Source organism: Micropterus salmoides, unplaced genomic scaffold (genome assembly GCF_014851395.1).
Source record: "Micropterus salmoides isolate LMB-PRFRI ecotype aquatic unplaced genomic scaffold, ASM1485139v1 Ms_hic_scaffold_9, whole genome shotgun sequence".
Lineage (NCBI taxonomy): Eukaryota > Metazoa > Chordata > Actinopteri > Centrarchiformes > Centrarchidae > Micropterus > Micropterus salmoides.
Window position 1 is genome coordinate 30,451,367 of NW_024044681.1, and position 21,488 is coordinate 30,472,854.

Below are 21,488 nucleotides of genomic sequence, written 5' to 3' on the forward strand. Positions count from 1 at the left end.
ATGCTACTAGTAGTAGTAGAGTGTTTTATGGGAATGTGGCAAGCTTTTACCTTGCATGATGGATCCAGTGATCAATGGTCTTTCCTTAGAATCTCCATGTAGACCATCTCTAGGCAAGGCTCTGCTAATCAAACCTGAGGAACAAGCAAGCACAGTCACTCTCCTGACACAGAAGAAACAAGCCAGGTCACATTGTGTATAGGGTTGAGCCAGTCTGGTCCACAAGCTTAAACCAGTTTGATGTTATGGAAACTGACTGAACCGGCATTTGGCATGATTAAAAAGAGACAAGCAGCAGCTCTCATTGATGTCCTGCATGAACCCTTTTGAACCTGTAACAGACACCTCACTAATGGTTAAAACTGTAAAACAGGCACAAATATGAGAATTACCAACAAAACATAAGCCACCAACCGACACAGTACAAACTAACTCATCCAGCACTGCATGATGGGAAATGATTATGCAACACAGCTGAGAAGATGGTGTTGCGGAGTCAAGCTGTCTTCACAGTGCGTTACCAACAGATTTGTGAAATACATTGCTGGGAAGTTAATAAACAATGACCGCATCATTTTCCCTTTTTACTTTAACACAGTAAAACTCTAGTGTTTCAGTGAACAGACCCTTAATTTCTTAACATGTTGTGGAAAACTGATCATTCATGGGGTCTCATGTTACTCGGAGCGTCTGTGAGACATGTGCAACACCTAGTGGTAAAACTCTATATTACCGGTCCGGTCCAGTCAGGTCTTTGGCTTACTGTTTGAAAATGTTTACACTGGCCCAACCCTAACAGTGTATATTAATTAACACAAAAGCAATACCCTCAAATGGAGCTCCTTCCCTGCCAGGGTGTCCCCTGCCCATGGGTACCTCCATCATGTCGTAAGTGCGTTTCATCTCATGGCCAGTTCTGGGGCTGCGGGTGTTTTCCCTGGTGTTCTTAATAGCTTTTGGACATAAAGACTCATGATCAAATTGTGTGCTTGGTAAAGAAAAGCTCAATAATAATTTGGTATATCAGTAATACTATATACATAACAATAATAACAACAACAATAGCACTTACCGTCATAGGATACAATGTGACCACTCTTGCCTTCATAGATGACATGACCTTTAGGCTGTTCTCCCCTGGCCTTGTCTGGGCTGCTCAGGTCCTCTGTGGCAAGCTTTGTGATGGTGCTTTTCAGGAGGTCAGCAGCAATGCTAGATTGGGGCAGCGCTGGTGTGCCCTATTTAAGAAAAGAGCAAAGTTATAATGCAACATAAAAAGCTACAGATGGAAAAAGTATCTTGTTATCTGTCATTTATCTATTCAGAGCTTCTATCATGAAATTACCCTAAAAAGCACTCCATCCATTCATTACCTGAGTGATTGATCCTCTGAAAGCCAGACCCTCGCCCATTTTTGCAGGGTTGCCTCTGCCGTCTTGTATGGATGGAACTGCAGCTCCTGGAGAATTACACAGGAAAGAAATTATGCAAGTTAAGTCATGTGTGGCTGTTGCCATCTAGTGGAGTAAAATCAAAAGTCTGATTTTGGTAGTAATACCGATATAATTGTAAAAATTCTAAACCACAAGTTTCCGCAGGTGATTTGGTTGTCCCACAGCATCAACAAGTGTTTGAATGAAATTATTAAAACAGCATGATCTTTCAAACCAAACACAAGATATATCTTTTAATTTCTGAAGCAACGCATTCACATGAGTGAGTTTTATGCAAACACATAAAAGAATATGTAAAGTGATACTATGAAAACTAGAGATTAAGGTCTGGAAAACTCATATACAACCAGTCCTAAAATCAAGGTACATCAGGGCCTGATTTATAGGACAACTATTCGGGACAGTTGTTTCTATTGGTGTGGTATGTTACAAAAAAAGAGAAAGTGTGTAGGAAGTTCAGAGGTCAACTGTTAGGAAATTTCTCAAGCATACCAAGGTGAAATGGCTTTTGATCTGGACTAGCGCCTCAGTTTCTGTCAGATCAGAACTCCAAAGGATGTTTCAACCTTTCTTTCAGGGTCAATATGTGCTTAATTGTCCCGAACAATCTAATTTAACAAAGTAACATATGCGATGTTGCGAAGTCAACATTTGGTGGCAATGCAAATGAGCAGTTATGTTTATGTTAATATTGAGCGTGTCAGTATTTGAAACTTAAATGTTATGGCAATGTATTCATTAATCTGTAATAATCTTCTTCCATAATCAATCGGTTTTGCCTCTGTGAGTTACATGTGCACTTCTTAAGAGACACCTCTCTGTAATGTAAAGTAAGTATGGGCATGAAGGATGGGAACAGATGATCTTTTTTTATACAATGGCTACAGCCTTAAGATTTGAAGCTACCATGAAGAGTAGCTGCAGCAGCCCAGCTTCAATGACACCACTTCACAAAAAGTGGATGCAGCCCTGGCAGTATTCATGTGATCTCAGATTAAAAGGTTATTCTGGTCACTGTGTTCTGTCTTTATGGATGGATGAATGCATTTTCACAACTTTACTTTTTAGTCATCACAACAAAAGGGCCAAAAAAGCATGCTGTAGATTTTAATTGTACCATTAGTGGCCCATCTATTTTTAATATGTTTGAACAAAAACCCATTATACAATAAAGGTTTGCTTTAGCAAAATGATGCAGAGATAAAAACCTTATGGCCTTCAAAATATAGGAATCCCTCAGAGGTGTCATTAAACTAAGTGGGTTTGGCACTTATTGTCTGTCTAAAGCTGCATACAATCCTGCTCTTGTGTTTAGGTCTTTGCTTTTTAATTTTATTTAAAAATAGTGCGTTATCTGAACTGCACAATGAAAATTGCAGTAATGTAACAGGTTGTCGTCCTACCAGGCTTGTTAGGATCCTGCTGCCGAGGCAAACCCAGAGATATGGAGCCCACAGCGCTCTTAGTCCCCTCTGGCCCATAGACAGCATGGGACGGCAAGTATGTGCCAGGAGTTCCCTGGGTAAACAGGAACAAAGAACACATTTCAAGGTCAGGTCACCGCGTTCATGAAAACAAGAAAGTGGTGTCAAGCGATGTTGGTAATCTTTTTACTGTTACAGTCAGGGTGCGAATTATACAATGACAATTGGGGGGCCACTTTTTTCAAGGTCATAAAGGATTCCCAGTACAGCGCTGGTGCGTGCTTCAGTGAACTAAATTCTTACTATGCTTACAATATCCTTGGTTATTACACTCAGTGCTGAACCAGAACCAAAGACACTATCATAAAAAACAGGCTGCATTATCATCTCTAATTCCAAATTTTTATCATTTCATTCGTTTTATATTAATTTACTCTTTTTAGCAAATATTTCCTTTCCTCTTGCGCATGTGGATTGTGAATGAAATAATAATAATAATAATAATAATAATAATAAAGCAGTAGTCATTCATTGTTGGGAAATTGGGAATTGTTGGGTCTCTGAAAATATATATAAAAAGTGCAATGAAATCTGAAATCGTTTTTCAAGATTCTTAATTATAAAAAGGCATAAATATGGGAAATATATTGTAATATTTACAATTACAATCAAGAAAGACCCCCCTGAACTGTTGTTTTTGCCTCTTTTGAGGGGGTCCAAGCCTTAACTAGGGGGGTCAGAACCCCCCAATCCCCCCCGCAATTCAAACCATGATTACAGTTAGTCATTTATAAAAGATTACTTAATTAATCTGATTAATTCATTTTCCTGACTATAAACTTGGCCTAGTTACTCTGTACATCTGTGCTGACTGTTACCAAGAGATCACACTATAAGCACTATGACACGTAGGACAAAGGAAGCCCGTTCCATTTCTCTAGAGCTGAGCTACCAAGAAAACTTAGCTCATGTAATGACAGTCAACAAAGCTGTCCACAGAAACAAAAACAAAGAAATGCCATACATTTTCATTGATCCTTGATTCGCTACAAATGTAATTTTATTTCTTAAGAATATTTCTTCCTGGCAAGTTCAAAATGGAAGAGAAATTTGTTACAGTCAGTTTCTCTTTGTTCATGAAAAAACAACTGTCTAGAAAATACATAAAAAATACATTTCCGTGTCCCTGATCTATGGTGAGTCTATTGAAAATCTTAATAAATAAGAATGTACAAAAACAAAAGTTACTCACCAAAAGGCATTACATGTCTTGAGCTCTAATGTGTGGTATGCATTGCACAGGTTTGAACACCAGTGGTATAAAAAATTAAGAGGGTCGCTCCACTTGGTACACCAGTAGATGAATGCTGTCACCCGTCTGGTGCCTTACCTGGGAGATGGAGCCTCCTTGGATGAAGGAGGGCTTGTCCGTGGGCTTGGTGGTTGGAATGAGTGGAGGAGGAGAGGGAATGTTGGGAGGTCGACTGGGTCTGCTGAACGTGACACGGACTCCATCTGGCATACTCTGGACCAGCTGATTCGGGGCGGGGTGGAGTACTGGTGGAAATATGAAAAAATAACCAAAACAATAAAAATCAGACAACTGATTACACGCCAACATTTTGCCTTAAATATCTACATAAACAAAAAAGGATTAAACAACTTTCTTCACACACAAAAATAAATAAATAAATAAATAAAAATCACAAAAACACTAATATGAGCGCACACAGGAAGTTAGACCTGAACTCTAAATGTCTTCTGCCTGCCAGACACCACAACTTCAAACCCACCTAACATAAGGGTTCCATTAAGCAACCATTTCCCATCAAAGACTGTACGATAAAATATTCAGCTTCATCCTGACAGACTCCAGTGAGTGGTGAAGTAAACACTGAAGACCTCATTAATTAACCTGTCCTCAGCTTGAGATAACCTTGGCCCATGCCTTCGGTCTGCTTTACCGTCTAAGGGAAGCTGAGTAGACAAAACGGATCACAAAACACAAAATATGCACACAAGACCAAGAATAACCTCCTGCCTGGAGCGCTCCCTGTAGTTCTGCACACTACAAAATAAAAAATGCAAATGGCTGTGTGAGAGTTCCTCCAGTGGGCATGGGTGTCATCATCCTGCTGGCCCATACAGCGACAGATAGGAAAACAAGCCACTATGACAAATTTATGAATCCCTGATGCAGGGAGACTGTGTGTCAAACATTCGTGGTGCAATTCACAGACCATAGCCTCACTTGTCAGGATATGTTTGCTCCAAATGACATACAAGAAATGTCTGTAATGTGGTGAACTGCACGCGTTTCCTTTCCTAAAGAAGATCCTTTCTGATGCCCCAAAGCTTAATTCTTCAAACAATAGTAAATTAAAGCACGTCTATGAAATAATGATTAACTGAAAAATCTGCCTGCAGGATCAACATCAATTTTGTTTATTGTTTTCATACATTAATTTTCTCTAGTATCAATATAGTTTTTGCAAATTAATAAAAAAAATTGTCCGTTGGCACAAAATCTTGGGTGATCAACCTTATGTAGCTTTAAACAGTGTCCTGTGTCGGAAGAGCATAATGGCTGTGATGGGCCAGGAGAGGAAACTTGCTGTTCATGTCTAAAAGAAGGATCAATGCTGAATTCAACTGATGTCCACTTCAAAGCTCTTGTAAGTACAATGTGAATGAAAGTGAAGACATAGATCCACTGTAATGATACAACTAAGACTACCTCTTTTGCTGCTAATGGCTGCTAACAAAGTTACATTTAATTTATGATTCCATGGCACATTAATTGTTATAACCAAAAACAGACTTTACCAACATACTCTTGCAACAATGTATATACATGTATAGAAAGTACGTGATGATAAGGGTATCATTACAGCTTCATTGTACATTTGTGTAATGTTGTGTTATTCTATGCTAAATTACAATAGAACTGTAATGATGACAACTATTGACTGGCGGTGATCCACACATCATCTCAGCCTCTTTTTGAGACAAGAATGTAGTCCAGGGCCCAAGATTAGGGGTCAAAGAAGTATGCTTCTGTTTTCTCTGTGAACTGGTACACAGACCAAAAATACTGGACTCATGCATTGACATGTGCACCAGTTATAAAACCACCAACCTGATGATAGCAAAAAGAGCTACTGTACTGATACCTGTGTACAAGCGCACATTGCATTTCCCTTGTGCAGGCAGCTTGGCTCCAAGTGGCCTAAAAGGCATATTTCCATGATGCTCCCTATTATAAAAAGTTATTAGTCAATGAAAAAGAGACCTACAAAACACAATGAGCTTGGCTCTTATTTAAGGTGCTCCACCCAAGCGTCTAACAAAACAAACATCAACTTCACTGGCATAGGTTTCCAAATATATTTCTTATGTCAGCTAAACATTGACCAAATACATCCAGTACATGACCTCATTGGGTACATATACCTTTGGACAAAAGGAAATTCAACCCAACTTATCTAATGCACAAGTGCTCTAAAACGGTGTCAAACCCCGACTCACGACAGGATTAAAAAGCTCCACATCAGTCCTCCTCTGCTCCAACTATAACTTTAAATAAGGATAATCAAGCAATTGTGTATATAGAACAGGCTACCATAACAGCCTGCAAGACAATAAAATATAAACATTAAAACATGTCAAACTGAAAGAGTGGCTGAAATATAGTATACTGCATTTATTTCAGTCCAAACTATACCAATCTATTGCCTTTAGTGCCTCCATTGTCAAACACAAAAGACTCAATGGGAGTCAGGCAAGGCTAGTTTGTATCAGCAAGGGAAGGAAGGAGACAAGAAGGGAGGGGAGGAGGAGGAGGAGGAGGTGAAGATGTGTGCTTTTACCTGGTGGCACACTGTAGCGGGAGGCATTCGGGGCGTTGGGGTCAAGCTGGGGTGAGGCCTTGCTCAGCTCCCTGGGGGAGAGTCTGTAGGGAGAGCCTGGCCGACCAGAGTGGGCCTCCTGGTCCAGAGCCAGCTTCATTTCATAAGGCATGTAGGTTAAGGGCTTACCTGCAGTACACAGGCATAAGGACAAAGGGAAGACAACCACTATTAAAACAAGAACTCTATGCCAGTGAGCATTGAGCTGACCTAGAATGGACAGGCCCGTACAACAAACACCACCACCTGGATACACACCCGCTGAAACCTATGTAATAAGTATCTTGGTGTCAAAGCTCAGCAGCTTACTGACAGCTGCTCTACTCTTCACAGCACTCTGACTAAAAGGTGCTAAAAGCTGCCTGGTGACTTTGCCGCACCTTCTGAAGCTAAGTGGCTGAACTTTGTCTGCCAGCTCAGAAGCAGCAAGTGTCCTACTCCAACACGCTCCAGTCAGACAACTTTAAAAAAAAAAAAAAACACCATGGCCCCCTCCTTCATCCAAAGGCATTTCAAGGGGAGCATCAATGCAGACATCAGCTCAGAGTTTGCAACAAATGTAAAACAGGGTCAGCTAACTTTTTTTCCTTGACTCAGGCTGAACCACATTACGACAGTCCAGATCACCCTCAAACATTTCCTTTTTGAAACGGCATAAAAAAATGAATGGGACCTAAAAAATGCATTAGCTATAAATAGTCCACTGCTAGCAGCGACAGAGAACAAGGCTGACGGAGCGATGAACAGGAAGGAGGAGAGATGAGGACAGAATGAGGATAGTTTTTGTTCCCTTACCATCTCTGTCTAGTATGGTGGGGCTGCGGGTGTTGAAGGGGGGTCTGCGCTCCAGGTCTCCCTGATCCTGCCTCTGTTTCTCCTCTTGGTGCGCCGACTCATGCACTGCTTTGATTTGGTGTTGCAACATCGTAAGTCCACTCATACTCACGCCGCTAGTGCCAAAAGCACCAGGCACCTAGATATGTTAAGGATTAAAAAGATCCAGATGAGTTGGAATGCCAGATATTAACAAGGGGTGTCAGAATTCTCCAAATCCACAATTTCAATTTGACATTCGATTTTAAGGTCTCGATTAGAGTAATTTTTTGTTGCAAAGATCAACAGATTATTGGATTTATATCAGGTACATTTTCAAATTCTTCTTTAAAAAGATGCAGATGGGATATTGAACAATTTGAGTACTGAAACAAGAGCACTGACCAAACTTTAAATAAAATTCTACATATCTTGGAACTTCTGCCTTAAAAGGATATGAGACAATGGTGGTAAACATCTTACACTAAACTGGATTCTGATCATATCACACTGCTCATAATGACTGTGTGGGCATGCTAACAGCCTGTTACCTACCTCCATGCTAGTCTAAATGGATCAAATATAAACTGTGACTAACCATTGGTGGGATGGCAGCTGCACGCTGCTGCAGCTGCTGGATGTTGAGTTGGGTTTGCTTGGGTGAGGACACCAGCACCGAGCCTGGAGGGTTGATCAATGAAGGCTTTTCCATGGCGAACATTCTGCAGAGGCACAAAACAAAATGTATGTCACACTCAAAACCATGAACATGTCCTGTTCATGTAAACCACAAATATGTACATACAACATGAGAACACGAAGACATGCGAATATGAACACACCTTTGTCTTTCAGGCTCTGCTTCCACATCCTCGTCAGCACTGCAGGTGGCGCTGGAGTCATTATCTGAGTGGAGTTCCCCAAGCCTCTCGCCATGATCTCCCTTTTCTCCTCTCTCCTTGATCTCAGGCTCCATCTTGACCTGAACCTCTCCAGCCTTCATGTCCACATCCTGAGGTTCGGTTTTTGGACGCACTGAGCCTGCATAGGAGGCCATCCTGGCCTTTTCGTCCAGAGATCCAGTCTCACTCTCTGGGCTTTTTTCTTCCTTGACACAGAGTTTGCCGTATGAGGGCTCCATGGCCTTCCCATTGCTAGCCAGACCTTTGTCCTGGTCAGAGCACTGAGCATCTCCTGCAGCGCTGTCTGACCTCTTGGAGTCGCCAGACTTTGAGGAGTCAGCCTGAGTGGGGGAGGGGGCACTCTCTGTATCAGAGCTGTTGTCGCCACCTGAGGAAACATGAGAAGTATTAATTAAATTAGTATTAGTGAATTAGTACATGTCAAACAATGCATGAAACTAACTGAAAGATCAAGACTTTTAAGCCAATTTTAAAGTCCATTTAGGAATAAAGACAACAAATATAATATAATCAAATCAAAAGAAATGAAGACCTGTCACAACATAAATCTCACTACTGGGGTGATTTACCATGTAGAAAATCTTTACTTGGAAGACCACGTGTATCAAACAAGTAAAGGAATGAATAACACTGCAAAAACTAGAAACATAGACAATCCCAAAAGCTACCTCCACTTCTTTATGCCTCACACGTTCCTTTGTCACATTTGTTTCTACACACACGTAAATGCCTGTTCCTACTGTATCTAATCTATGACCAGTTTTTGTAAAGACCAAGTCCTTAAAGATACAACAGCCTTTTACAATACAAATTAATCATCTGTTCCTTTCACACTTGAGTATCTCAAATACCAGAAGTGTAGCAATTTGTAAGTGATAAAAACATTCACATCTGAAAATCACACATTCTTAAGACAAAAACTGCCTATTTGAGGAATCGGGACGCCCCTGTTGGCTTGCATATTGTCTACTGCTGCAGTTGTTGCCATGGAGATAGTATTCCAGATAGTATGTCTATGCAAAATCAATTTGCTGATGCATGTATCAAACCAAAGACAAGACACACACTCCTGTCTACATCAGTGGAGCTGAGGTGGAGCAGGTGAACAGTTCCTGGGAATCAGCATCACAGAGAATCTGACAGGGTCGTCTCACATCTCCACGCTGGAAAAGAAACAACTATATTTCTTGAGGAAGCTTAAGAAGGCCAAATTCCTGTGCCAAGTTCTTGTCAGCTTTTACACAGGAGCAATAGAAAGCATCCTGACTGGAAACATCACTAACTGGCATGGGATGTGTGGCCCAGGACCGGAGGGCTCTGCAGCGGGTGATTAAAACTGCTCAGAAGATCATTGGTACCTTTCTCCCGAGCATCAGTGATATCAGTGAGGTGAGGTCCCTGCACAGAACCCAAAGATACTAAAGGACAGTACCCAACCAGCCACAGCCTGTTCACCCTGCTGCCTTCTGGGAAGAGATATAGAAGTTTCTGCTGCCACACCACCAGACTGCAGAGCAGCTTTTCCCCCCAAGCTATCAGACTCTTAAACTCTAATTCATCCTCAGCACTGCCCCAGTGATAGTTTATTTCTGTTTACCTTTTTTTTTTTTTTTTAAATAATTGATTCTGTATTAATGTATATTGCCTGCTATGTAGCAGAAGGGAGTTACAAAGCTCAATTTCAGTATATAACCTGTTCAATTGTGACAATAAATATACCTATATACCTAAAGAGCAGTTTGGGTTTCCACAGGACGAAGACAAAGTCAAATACACATGACAGAAAACCTTGTGACTTCCCCCTATCGCCACGGTTATCTTGTGAACTGGAGGTTGTTCATATATACAGTAGGTCTGCTAAGCCAGACAATTCTCCAACAAAAAGACGTATCAACTCATTTTGTTGTTGAAAAAAAACTAAATGTTGTGTATTCAGTGCCAATTATTCATAATAATTTATTTCTATACGAAGCATGTTTTCTTTTTGATAGTCAACGTTGCTGTCAGCAAAGATAACGTCCTCTGGAGAGGAGGGAGGCGGGTAGACATGCAGGCTTGCTGGATCAAACAAGTGGACCAAAGAGCAGGCTTTGTTGAGTCTTCAAAGCCAAGAACTGCTATGCAACAGGCGCCCATGTAGTCAGAATTAGTTCATATCTTTTATCTCCACCTCTCCCCTCTTGCTTTTTTCATTTGATCCTTTTTTTCCCCTCTCATTAAAACTACAGTCAGCAGAGGGCAAGAACATTGCCATCACCTCAAAAGAAATCCTTACATGACAGTTCAGAGTTCACTGCGTTCTTTCTCTCCATAGCCTCTTTACTTAACACTTGGTATTATCAGGCATGAAGCTCCACAACTCAAAGGCAAAGACAAAAACTGGATACAAAAACCTATCAGCCTTCTGTGCATCCTTCGCCCAGGTTGTCCTAGGACTTGCCCTGAACTCGGATAAACAGGAAGAAAAGTCCAAAACAAATATGTTTGGGCATGTGTGTGTGTCCGTTTCTATAACATTGAGCACATGCTTCCTATCACCCTTCTGTCTGACCTTCACTGTCATCAGCGTTGTCCTCATCATCATCGTCGGGTGATGCTGTGGCTAGACCTTCACCTTGAGACCTATCAGCACGTGCCCGCCTTGTATCCTGGGAAACAGAAAGAAACAAATTAGCATTTAGCGTTCCTACATTACAGTTCGAGTAGTTCAATGACAAACCATAACGCCCCATAACTGAAATGAAAGTAATAGCTTACCTGCTTATGCTGCTGGAGCAGGTTGTCCAGATTGTGACGTCTCTTGTAGTTGAAATAGAAGTTCTTGCACTGTGCCTCGCTTTTGGTGCCCACCATTTTGGCAATGGCTGTCCAGTTCCGCCCGTGCTCAACTAGCCCTAGCACAGGACAAAGAGGGACAATTAAGCATGAAAGGTTTGCAGCTTTTAAACACTTGATAGAATAAAAATTAATTAAGATGAAATCACTTGTCATGTATGATAATATAAGCTAATGCTTTATTAGGCTAATTACAATTAGCCTTACAACTGTATGCAGTGTATCAACTGCAGGTATCTAAAAAGAAACAGCAGAGTGGTAATAGCCAAGCCATCAAAGCCTGATTTGACATGGACCTACTTTGACATCTTATACTTCTCATATTTCCAATTATTGCTTCATGCTGTATCAGTGCCATAACTATGATTCAAGAAGATGATCTAAATTAATTATTTATAGTTTTTCCTTAGAATGAAAAGCTACTGCAGTTGTTATTGAGTGTGAGGTATTACTGCAAAATTACAGTATACTCATGGGGTCCTCCTGTTGCTATGGTTTGCTGTTGGTCTTCTCCGTCTTGATTAACACTGACCTGAGCACACAATCAGCGTTGAACAAACTGCAGTGAACCGGAAGACTGCCTTTTACCTTTGACATCAGGGTGTCTCTTGTCTAAATCCTGTAACACCTGTGACTTCCCCTCCCTCCCAGCCCTACTGAGATGAGGGATACCGGCAGCTTGACAAATCACCACAGAGCTAAACACAAAGCCCCATTACTGCTCAAGTTAGGTGAGGGAATGAGGGCATTGGGACTCTGCAAGTTTAAGTAACTCTAAATAAGATAATTGTCACTCTGAAGACAATCACTAAATGTAAGGCAGGAACGTCTTGTGCCGTCTTTAGGTGTCTACTGTATGTCACAAAATATACAACTTTATTTAGCATAGCATAGCTGAGCTCTGCACACAACACATTCAACAGGAGATATATTTTTCACAGGTTTGCTCAACTGTCTTGACAAACGCGACAAATGTGAGTAAATAGATTGACAGAGAAATAATCTCATATTTTATATATATATATATATTCATTCAATGCTGCCAACTCTAACAAGATTGCTGTTTATCCATTCCTGGATCAGCATAAATCTTAACATAAAAAATAAAATCAGTTTCCCCAGTATAACCATGGCAACAATCTACCCATTCATATTGTGCAAATATCCTTGACGAAAGTCCTTGACAGAGCCAAGATCACTTAATTTAAAATTCTTAGTTTGATAAATACTTGGCATGACAAATATCATTTTTATAAATACCAACAATAATAATCAAAATAACAGCCCTAAAATAAAAACTGGCACCTTTGTGAAGCTTATAATGTTCAGTTTTTGTTGAAGAGAAGTATTCGTTAATTCTATGGTCATTTTTTTATTTAATTCTATTAAATCATTCTATAGTAATTTGTGAGTATACATTGTTTGTGGTGCTGTTGTATTTTATTGTAAGTTTACAGTTACATTACAGTTATTTTGTCAAAATAATGTACTTGCAGCAAGAGTCGTTTGTCTGAATCTTAATTGCAACTTCACTGACTGCATGCAGGCAAATCAGGACTAGCAACCTTGAAATACCAATACTAGAACGTAATATCCGAGCTTGATATGACAAGATCCTGTTTGATCACACATCTGCTTGCAAGAGAAGATGTATATTGATCCATTATTCTTCTGACATGCTTCAAGTACATTCTTTTAATGACCAAATCAAGTAAAAACTGCTGGCTCATTACAGTTCCATTAGATTGCCGCTATGAAATTATACTGACTACAACAATTGACTGTTCTTTTCCGTTTCCCTTCATTGAGGCAAGTTCCTTTTCACTTAGTAAAAACTTCTGATCTGACTACCAGGTCTGCGATGTGTCAGCCTAGTATTAACACCGCGGCTTATGCAGATCAATGTGTTCGCATGACCAGCCATGTTTGCCGGCATAGAATAAAAGTGTTTTCTGGAGCTGCTTAGTCATATGACTACAAGAGGTGGTGCAGGCCTCTTTTAGTTACACTAATCCACCGACATATGTAGCATACAGGTCTGAATGTCTGAGGAGATCATAGCAGAAATGGATTGTTGTTAAGAGGGGAGAGAAAATACCCACCCAAGACATTGGGTATTTTCTCCTCAGAGTCTAGCCCTATGTAAGAGTCTATACTAATAAAGCTGAGCAAAAGGGGCAACGGTACAGTCTGAGACCAGGCACAGTATGCAAAAAACATTTTGAAGAACTTACAAAATCACAGTTAAAAAAAAATATATTTTATCTGAGTATCTGACAAGTTTTTGAACGTGAATAATAGATAGTGATCTTTAGAGGAAGCTGCAGTTGTCATGCTCTGTTGCTTCACGGGTGGCCTTAAAAGATTACTTCTGAGAAGCTAGCAGAGCAGTGCAGCTAAAAGAGAAAAAAATCCCTGAAAACCTTCATGGGTCTCTGACAGCTTCCAGTAAAGCACCAGCACAAGTTTCTATTTGTGTGAAAGCATGTGCACATAAGAATCGAGCAGGGCGAGGCAACATCAGATAATCAGAGACGGGGGGGGGGGGGGGGGTCATAAAAGCAGAGCAGCCACAGCAACACAGAAAAAGAGAAGGACAGAGATGAAGCATGAGAAATTAATTGAAACACTACCTTTTTTGGCGACCTCCATCTCCTCCTCGGTCCAGCGAGAAGTTTCTCCGGTTTCACCAGCAGCAGCTAAATCACAAATCAAAAAAAATAAATAAAACACAGCCCCATCAGCACTGACAGAAAGAAAGAGGGAGAGAGAGAGACTGAGCGAGAGAGAGACAGAGGGAAGGAGACAGACAGAGAGAGAGTGACAGTCCTCCCTTCAGCTGTCTCCTTCTCATGGCCACTAATCTAATAATCTGTTTACATTCTAGGGCTGCTGAGACCCACTCCCTCACTTACTCTTGCTCTAGCTCACTCTCCTGCTCCCTATCTCCCTCTCTCTCCCCCTTCCACACAGCCCAGAACAAGCCCTCCTCCTCTCTAATCCACAAGGGGAGGGCCTTGGTCAGCTGATGTAGCTCCAGACAGTGGAGGAGTGGAGAGCCCTGCCTCCTTCTTTGGGAAATGGCCTTGGATGGAGACAAATAGACAGATAGAACAGCCAGCACTCTGCCACCCCTTCTACTGTGACACTGCGAATCTCTCACACACACACACCCCCCCCCCTCCTCGGCTTGGCTACGCAGTTCCACCCCCCCCCTAAAATTCACAGAAGTGCATGGTTACTGTGGAGGGGGCCGAGTGAACTCTAGCCCACTCTCTTCCATGGTACCAACTGAGACTGTGTAAACATTTGGACTAATATAGCAGCAGATGTACCCTTGACATTAACAGGAGGCTTGCCCCCCACCCACCACGAAGATGAGGAGATCAATTCTCCCTGTTTAGACGGCTCCTACCAAAGGTCCCCCGGCCACACAGTCTGTTACGCTTAGTTAAACAAATGTCTACTGGACTAGGCTTCCCTTTCCCATGGTAAAACTCACATGTTTCCCGCGTGACACTTCATGCCCCTGTGGTCATTAATCTCGGGCCTATGAAAACAGACGGGCGCCTGCCTACAGTGCAGCATCTCACCTAATGACACACACACATACACTTTGCCTCACGGCTTCAAACAAGGTCAAACCCCCACCGTTGGCCCTCCCACTGAATCAGCAACTTCCTCAACTTGACTGGCACCATTTCAGCTGGGCAAGACTGACAGATAGTTACCCCTGAGCACCCAGCACACTTACCTAGAAACACCATACCTGCAGGGGTTACAACAGAGCAAGCAAACAGATGTAGTCTAGTAGATGTAGTCACCAAGGGAGATTACAGTTGACACAGTCCTACGTAAACCATAATACGCCCAGAACAGGGCAAGGAAAGGTCAGAGAGTTGAGAGGATCAAAGGACACACTGCAGACTGTTAGTTAATTACATTATATGGCAGACCTTATATAACCCAGACTGTTGAGAGAGGTGGAGTTCAACAGAGCGGAGAAGCACGGCACACTTACAAAACAGTGAATTAATGATACAGATCAACACTCAGGGATACCTGAAATTCTGAGCTACCACTGTAGGAGTGACAGACTTCGGAGGGTGGAAGAGTACGTAAGTAAGTGTGTGACTGAGTACCATGACAACAGCTCTACCAGAGCAGCACATTGCCATGGTGATGGACGGACTTCATGCAGCTTCCCGAGTAAAATGTAATGCAGGAGGACAGAGTCTGTCTGACCTGACTGACTACTGAACCAACCGTCCATTTTCATGCTATAAACAGCTTCTGAATCTACATATTTTAGAAGGGAGGAAACCAGCAGAGCTATATGGTGAAATGTCTCTTGTTGAAGGTCTATTGGCATGTCTATTCAATTCTCCCAGCTCATAAAACAAAATCTTAACAGTATGCCAGACTGGTCGGTGCCAACACCTGATTATTCATGAGAGAAAAATACCTTTTAGCCTACTGTGACATTTAAGAGGCTAATTTGGATGTCAGATGGATACTGTGGTCACCTGACAGTAATTGTTAATGTTGATTGCATAAATTGCTGCATGCTTTTTGTTACGTTTTATTTAACTTCAGTAATAAATGGTCAAAGTTAAGACCAAAAATTAAATTCAACAAGTGACATTAGATGTAGAAAATGTATAATGTTCAGTGCCTAGTCAAAGAACTTAACACACAACATATAATACAACTTGAAAGAGCTCTGGTTACACTCGCGCTGTTGAATCCCTAATCTGAGGCTCTCACATTCTTTTCTTCACATATTTTGTGATGGACTATTGTATGGTTTCATTTTTGTGAACTACCTTTCCCCTGTTTCTATGTTAGTATGTGTGTTCCTGAGTTGTAAAAGTTATATTGTCAACAACCTTCAGAGAGCATCTCCAAGAGGATTCACCTTTATTAGCATCCATGGAAGCTATTGGAGTCTGGGGTTTTGCAGGCTCCTTCATGGCCTTCTGCGCTGGATCAGATTTTGGGAGCTGCGGAGGATCTGGCAGGGCAGGCTCAGGGGCAGAGGGAGGTGCTTCCTCAGCCGCCACAGACGCAGCCTCATTGGCCATGGAACGTGTGGTGATCCTTCCCTTACGGCGGCCCTGGCTGTTGGCAGTCTTCCTGCCACGCGGCGTGTTTTGCTCCTTTCCGTCCTCGTCCTCCCCACCGTCACACTTGTCTTTGTCCTTGCCAATGTCCCTGTGGTTTTGGAGAGGGAAAACACAGCTTTAGAGACTGTTGGTACAGCAAATATCTATTCCCTTTTGACTCAGCAATAACATGGCCTTTTTTAATCTGTTCTTTTCCTCCACAACTGAACACACAAGAAAAGAATATTAAAACGTGTCTACACTCAAGCTGGACAGACTTGTTAAGAAATTAGAAGGTAGCTTGAACATTACTTCATCAAAAGGTCTGGGGATATGAAATCTTCCCACCATTATAGTATTTCTGATGTTCATCAATAATTTGATGAGACAATGTAAGACAACACAATCCAAAAAAACAAAAATAAAAAAAATGTGTTTCACATAATTACAACAGGCAACTCAAAGACAAAAGGCCAGCTTTGTGAATTCTTCACTACAATGTAAATTCCTCTTCAATGTCAATAGGTTGTGTCCACGAATGATTGCTTCATTAACAGCCCAATCTACAAGCATGTCTCCTGTTTATAGGTTGGAAGAATACTGTTGTATATATACACACACACACACACACACACAAGTAACTGTACAGGGTCATTGACGTATCAAGGGTATAATACACGATAATACTACTTGGCTTTCAAATACCAATGTGTCTTTTGAATAAGAGCATTAAAATAAATCAAGACTTATACAATGATGTAAATAATAAACTGAAAGCACTGAAGCATTATGTAAGACATTTAACAAACAAACCTTTTTCAGAATTATTACAGTGTGTGGATCCAAGATCCAAGTTGAGGGGAGTTTCAACAGGGCCTAATGGACTAGAGTGACACGAGGACAAACAACTATTCACAACTCACCTAGTATCCTCCTTTTCATCTTTCTCTTCCTCGTCCTTCTTTTCCTCGTCCTCTTTTTTCTCGGACTTCTCAGATTTGTCCTCTTCGTTTTTGTCGTCTGATTTGTCTTCTTGTGAGGGACGTGTTATTTGCTGAAGACAAAACACAAGGGAAAAATATTTAGTCGTTTCTCATTGAAACATTAACAAAACTTTCAATGTGTAGAATAGTAAAAGTGACTTAGGTTGCTAGAAGTAAGTGCAAATCAAAAATACAAAGCAGAGAATACTTTTCAGTCCTTAGTAATGTCGATGCTTTAATTCAGATGTTATACATTTTAAAACATGTGTTTTTCTACAAAAGACCCTATCCACTGTATCTTTCACCAGCCTGATGCTACTTTACTATGGGAGAAAAAAAAAAAACAACCAAATACTTAATCTTTATACCTGCCTCATACCCTTACTCTTAACTACACCGAGATTTATACACTTTAATGCCTATTGTCGTGTCTATTGCTTGATAGCATCCAGCAATAGACTTGTCTCTGCCTGCCTGCCTAGCCCTGTGAGCCCAGAGGACCATCTAAAAGTGTACACCAGAAGATGGGCCTAAATAGTCTGCTTAAATATTCAGTTTGATAGACAGACCAAGGCAGGTCAATGGCGGACATGCATGCTGCCAACTGGTTATTAGACTTACTGCTTTAAAACTGCACGATTTTCTCAAAACTAACAATACAACAAATATAAAGAAAATAAAACTAAAGACTAGTTAGAGGAGGAAAAGTCTAGTCGTACACCCTGTGCAGATAGGTTTAAGGCTATGCCATAATTTGATGATCTTTATATTGCCCAGCATCTACAGAAACATAAGAGACCCAAACAAACCATATTGCAGATACTGTTCACTGATCGGTCTGCCTTAATTACAAAATGAAGTAATCTGGAGTGTGGCCAGTTCTCGTGCCTCATTTTTCTCAGTTAACCCCTCAAAAGAGAAAAAGATTTTACCATGAGACTTATTATGAACTGTACATCACACTGCAACAAATAAAAATGAAGTTGAATGTAGAAAAGATGATAAGAAGGGGAGAGATGTTGAGTTCAGATACATATTGCCTACATGAGTAGAGTGAAAACATAATTCAAAAGTGCATTTTTAAAAAGGTCCGACATAGTGATTGAGGACAGAGCAACATTCTTTATCATCACTGCTGGCGCGGTAACCACAAAAAGCTTCCTCCTGCCTGTTCCATGAAAGCGCTGTGCTGGAACAAGTCGGGCTATGCCAAGCCAAACATCCCATGCTGGTACCAGATGGGGCCAAGGAATGTGCTTCACTCAATGGTAAAGAGAGGGAAGACAGGGGTACAAAAAAAAAAAAAAAAGAAAAGACAAAATATAACACAGGGTTGTGGCCATCTGTCTATTTTACAACAACGTGGTTCTGCACACGAGGAGTCTGGCTGCCATATCATACAGTAAAGTCTGATACACAAGTGCTTGACAACTCCACAAAAAGAGGCAGAAAGCGACCGTCACAACAGTTTGCATTAGTGGCTGCTCTAGCCAATAATTAGAGGGAGATTGCCTTCTAGTAGTGGAACTACGTGACTAGGAAACTCAAATCTACAGTATTTGAAAGAAAACTGCATGTGACGCTGTGTTTACCCCATACACTATTCAGTTTACAGCCTCCCCTTGATGTGCCTTAAATCAAAGAAGACAAAACTTAAAAACATGTGATTTGTGGTTGTTAGCTGCTTATTTGTCAAAACATTGCATTTGATGCAGAACAGGTGTCTTATTTCTACATGTGATGGTGACAGTGGCGTCGCCAATGATGAGTGTTAACCCATTTTTAGAATACTGCATACTAAAAGGATTGGCATTTTCATGGTAAGCATATTATATTTATTATTGTGTTTTGATGGTTCTACAGTACAGCGTGATGATGCAGCTGTACTGTTCAAAAGCCCTGCAGATTCAGAGCTCAGATTGCAGGTTGATGTATGCAGAGTGGAACACGTCAAACTTGGATTGGGACTTAAAACTCTTGACTCATTTCCTGCCTGCAGTAGTCTGAGAAGCATGTTTTGGCACTTGACAATTCAGAGACCTTTTCTTGCAGAGGAGACCAGTCTGTTTTAGGCCAGAGTTATTCTCCCCATACATGTCCTTCAGTGGGATGCTGTTCTGGTTGGGTCAGGGAGCGCTTGTGTTTGCTTTGGAGGTGGTCGGAGAACCGTGGCATTCCTGCCTCTTCTCCCAAACTGCGTAAAGAGCCTCTACACAGATGTTCTCCTAAAGTCAATGAGGCCCTGTGGTTCTGTGGTTCTTCAGTGTTTTTAAATGAAGCTCTTTCCTGACCTGGCTTGAATATTTTGAGAGTTTTAATTTCTCCCCTCTTTTGCTGATTCACAAGAGCTGTTTGATTTAGGAAATGACAGAGCCACAAGTCAATTTTCCCCTTCCTACCACAGAACTTAGGCCACCAGAGGAATCTCACTCTCGCTTCAAGCAGTTTCATTGCAGGAATAGGAAATTAAAAATCTACTAAATTGTTGCTATGCATAACCTCTATTGCAATTCATCACAGTTTTTGCCATCATCCAGTGACACAATTACTCAAAAATAATTGTGTCTCTTGAAACATTTTAATCACAGATGAACAGGAACTAAAAGTAAACAAATACAACAGCAGCATTTTTATGACATGATATACAGCTCACACTCATTTTGAATAAATCTAGCTGATGGTAACATGAATCTCTGTGCAATCATTGCGAAACCATTTACTGTCAAAAATAAAACTAAAAAAGACAAGAAAGGTAAAATAAAGCATTAGCCACGGTTACCCTGGTTACTGGGAGCTCTGAAGGGGAAAGACTGCTCCTCATTGGTGCTACAAACCAATGACATCTTCATAACTGCTTGATAAACGTTACTGCCAAACAATTCAGAAAGAGGCTCTTAAGGAACATATTGCTGTTATGGACCCCCATAGCAAAGAACAAATGTGCAAAGACTAATCCATATTTGCTCACCTTCTTTGTGATGTGTAGCCAGGAGATGGCTACATTATGTTTCCAAGAAAATATGTCTACTCTACAAGTTATATTTTGTCTATCAGAATATTAACTCAGTATTCATTTCATAATATTTTGTAAGTTTAAATTTGCAAAACACTACCACAAAATTGAGCTTCTACCGCAAACACGTGCTCTAGACTTTTGTCAGTGTGACTATAATTCCTGCCCTGGCCTCCACTCACAGTGCAAACTCTTTACATTTATCTTCGGTTCTCCTAACATAGCTAATAGACAAGAAGATTTCTTTTTTGCCCTATTATTGCTTATTGGCTAACAGCCACATCTCTTAAAATATGATTAAATAGCATCCTGGTGAACTAGTGCTGCAAGAGAACTAGGCCCCTCTCACATAACTGCAAATTTATGCTGTGGTGACTGGCCAACAGACTGGAATTAAAAAAATGTTTTTTTTCCACTGAAATAAATGTGAAAGTTACAGCATCAAGTTACAACATCACATAATTACTGAGCGACTACCCCTCCTTCAGTTCAACTATAGATAAAATATTTGCAAAAACACTAAATGCAAATGTTGGAAATTTACTTTACTGTGGAAAAAAGATTGTAAAGTTGATACTTTTGTTGTTTTATGGGTGGAGCTATTCTCTGGCAGAGATATACAGATGCTGTGTTTTTGTCAGAGCAACATGAGCATGAAGACACTCATACACGACCAGGTATTCAAGGCGCAAGTTCTACTTATGAAAATAACCAATGAAGTTGTTGCAGACACAGTGGGGGTGTAGCCTTTGTGTACTGTGAGCAGCAAACTGATTGCTGTATTTTTCTGTGTGTTCACATGTTGAGTCATAATATTAGTTTAGAGGTACTAAAGAGTTGTTAAGATTCAGCTGACATGTCGGACACTTAATTGTATGAAGCACATTTACTCAAGAAATGTTAATACAGCTGTCAGTGTGTCAAACACTGCACTATAAAATTTGACATTTAAAACTAATTTCAACATTTTTATCTTCACAAAAAAAATCACTACCCCATAGCATAAATACATATGTACATGCATTCCACA

The 21,488-nt window shown here is 40.8% G+C and overlaps 1 protein-coding gene across 1 annotated transcript in view; it reads right to left on the reverse strand.

Moving 5' to 3' along the window:
• ncor1 (nuclear receptor corepressor 1) overlaps positions 1 to 21,488 on the reverse strand; it is a 50,225-nt gene that overhangs the window by 10,954 nt on the left and 17,783 nt on the right. Inside the window, 15 exon segments of the mRNA XM_038708308.1 lie at positions 51 to 134; positions 828 to 953; positions 1,073 to 1,238; positions 1,374 to 1,459; positions 2,858 to 2,972; positions 4,269 to 4,435; positions 6,748 to 6,915; positions 7,582 to 7,759; positions 8,198 to 8,321; positions 8,442 to 8,889; positions 11,074 to 11,170; positions 11,280 to 11,416; positions 13,991 to 14,056; positions 16,276 to 16,571; positions 17,386 to 17,516. Coding sequence (XP_038564236.1) covers positions 51 to 134; positions 828 to 953; positions 1,073 to 1,238; positions 1,374 to 1,459; positions 2,858 to 2,972; positions 4,269 to 4,435; positions 6,748 to 6,915; positions 7,582 to 7,759; positions 8,198 to 8,321; positions 8,442 to 8,889; positions 11,074 to 11,170; positions 11,280 to 11,416; positions 13,991 to 14,056; positions 16,276 to 16,571; positions 17,386 to 17,516 — 2,389 coding nt within the window.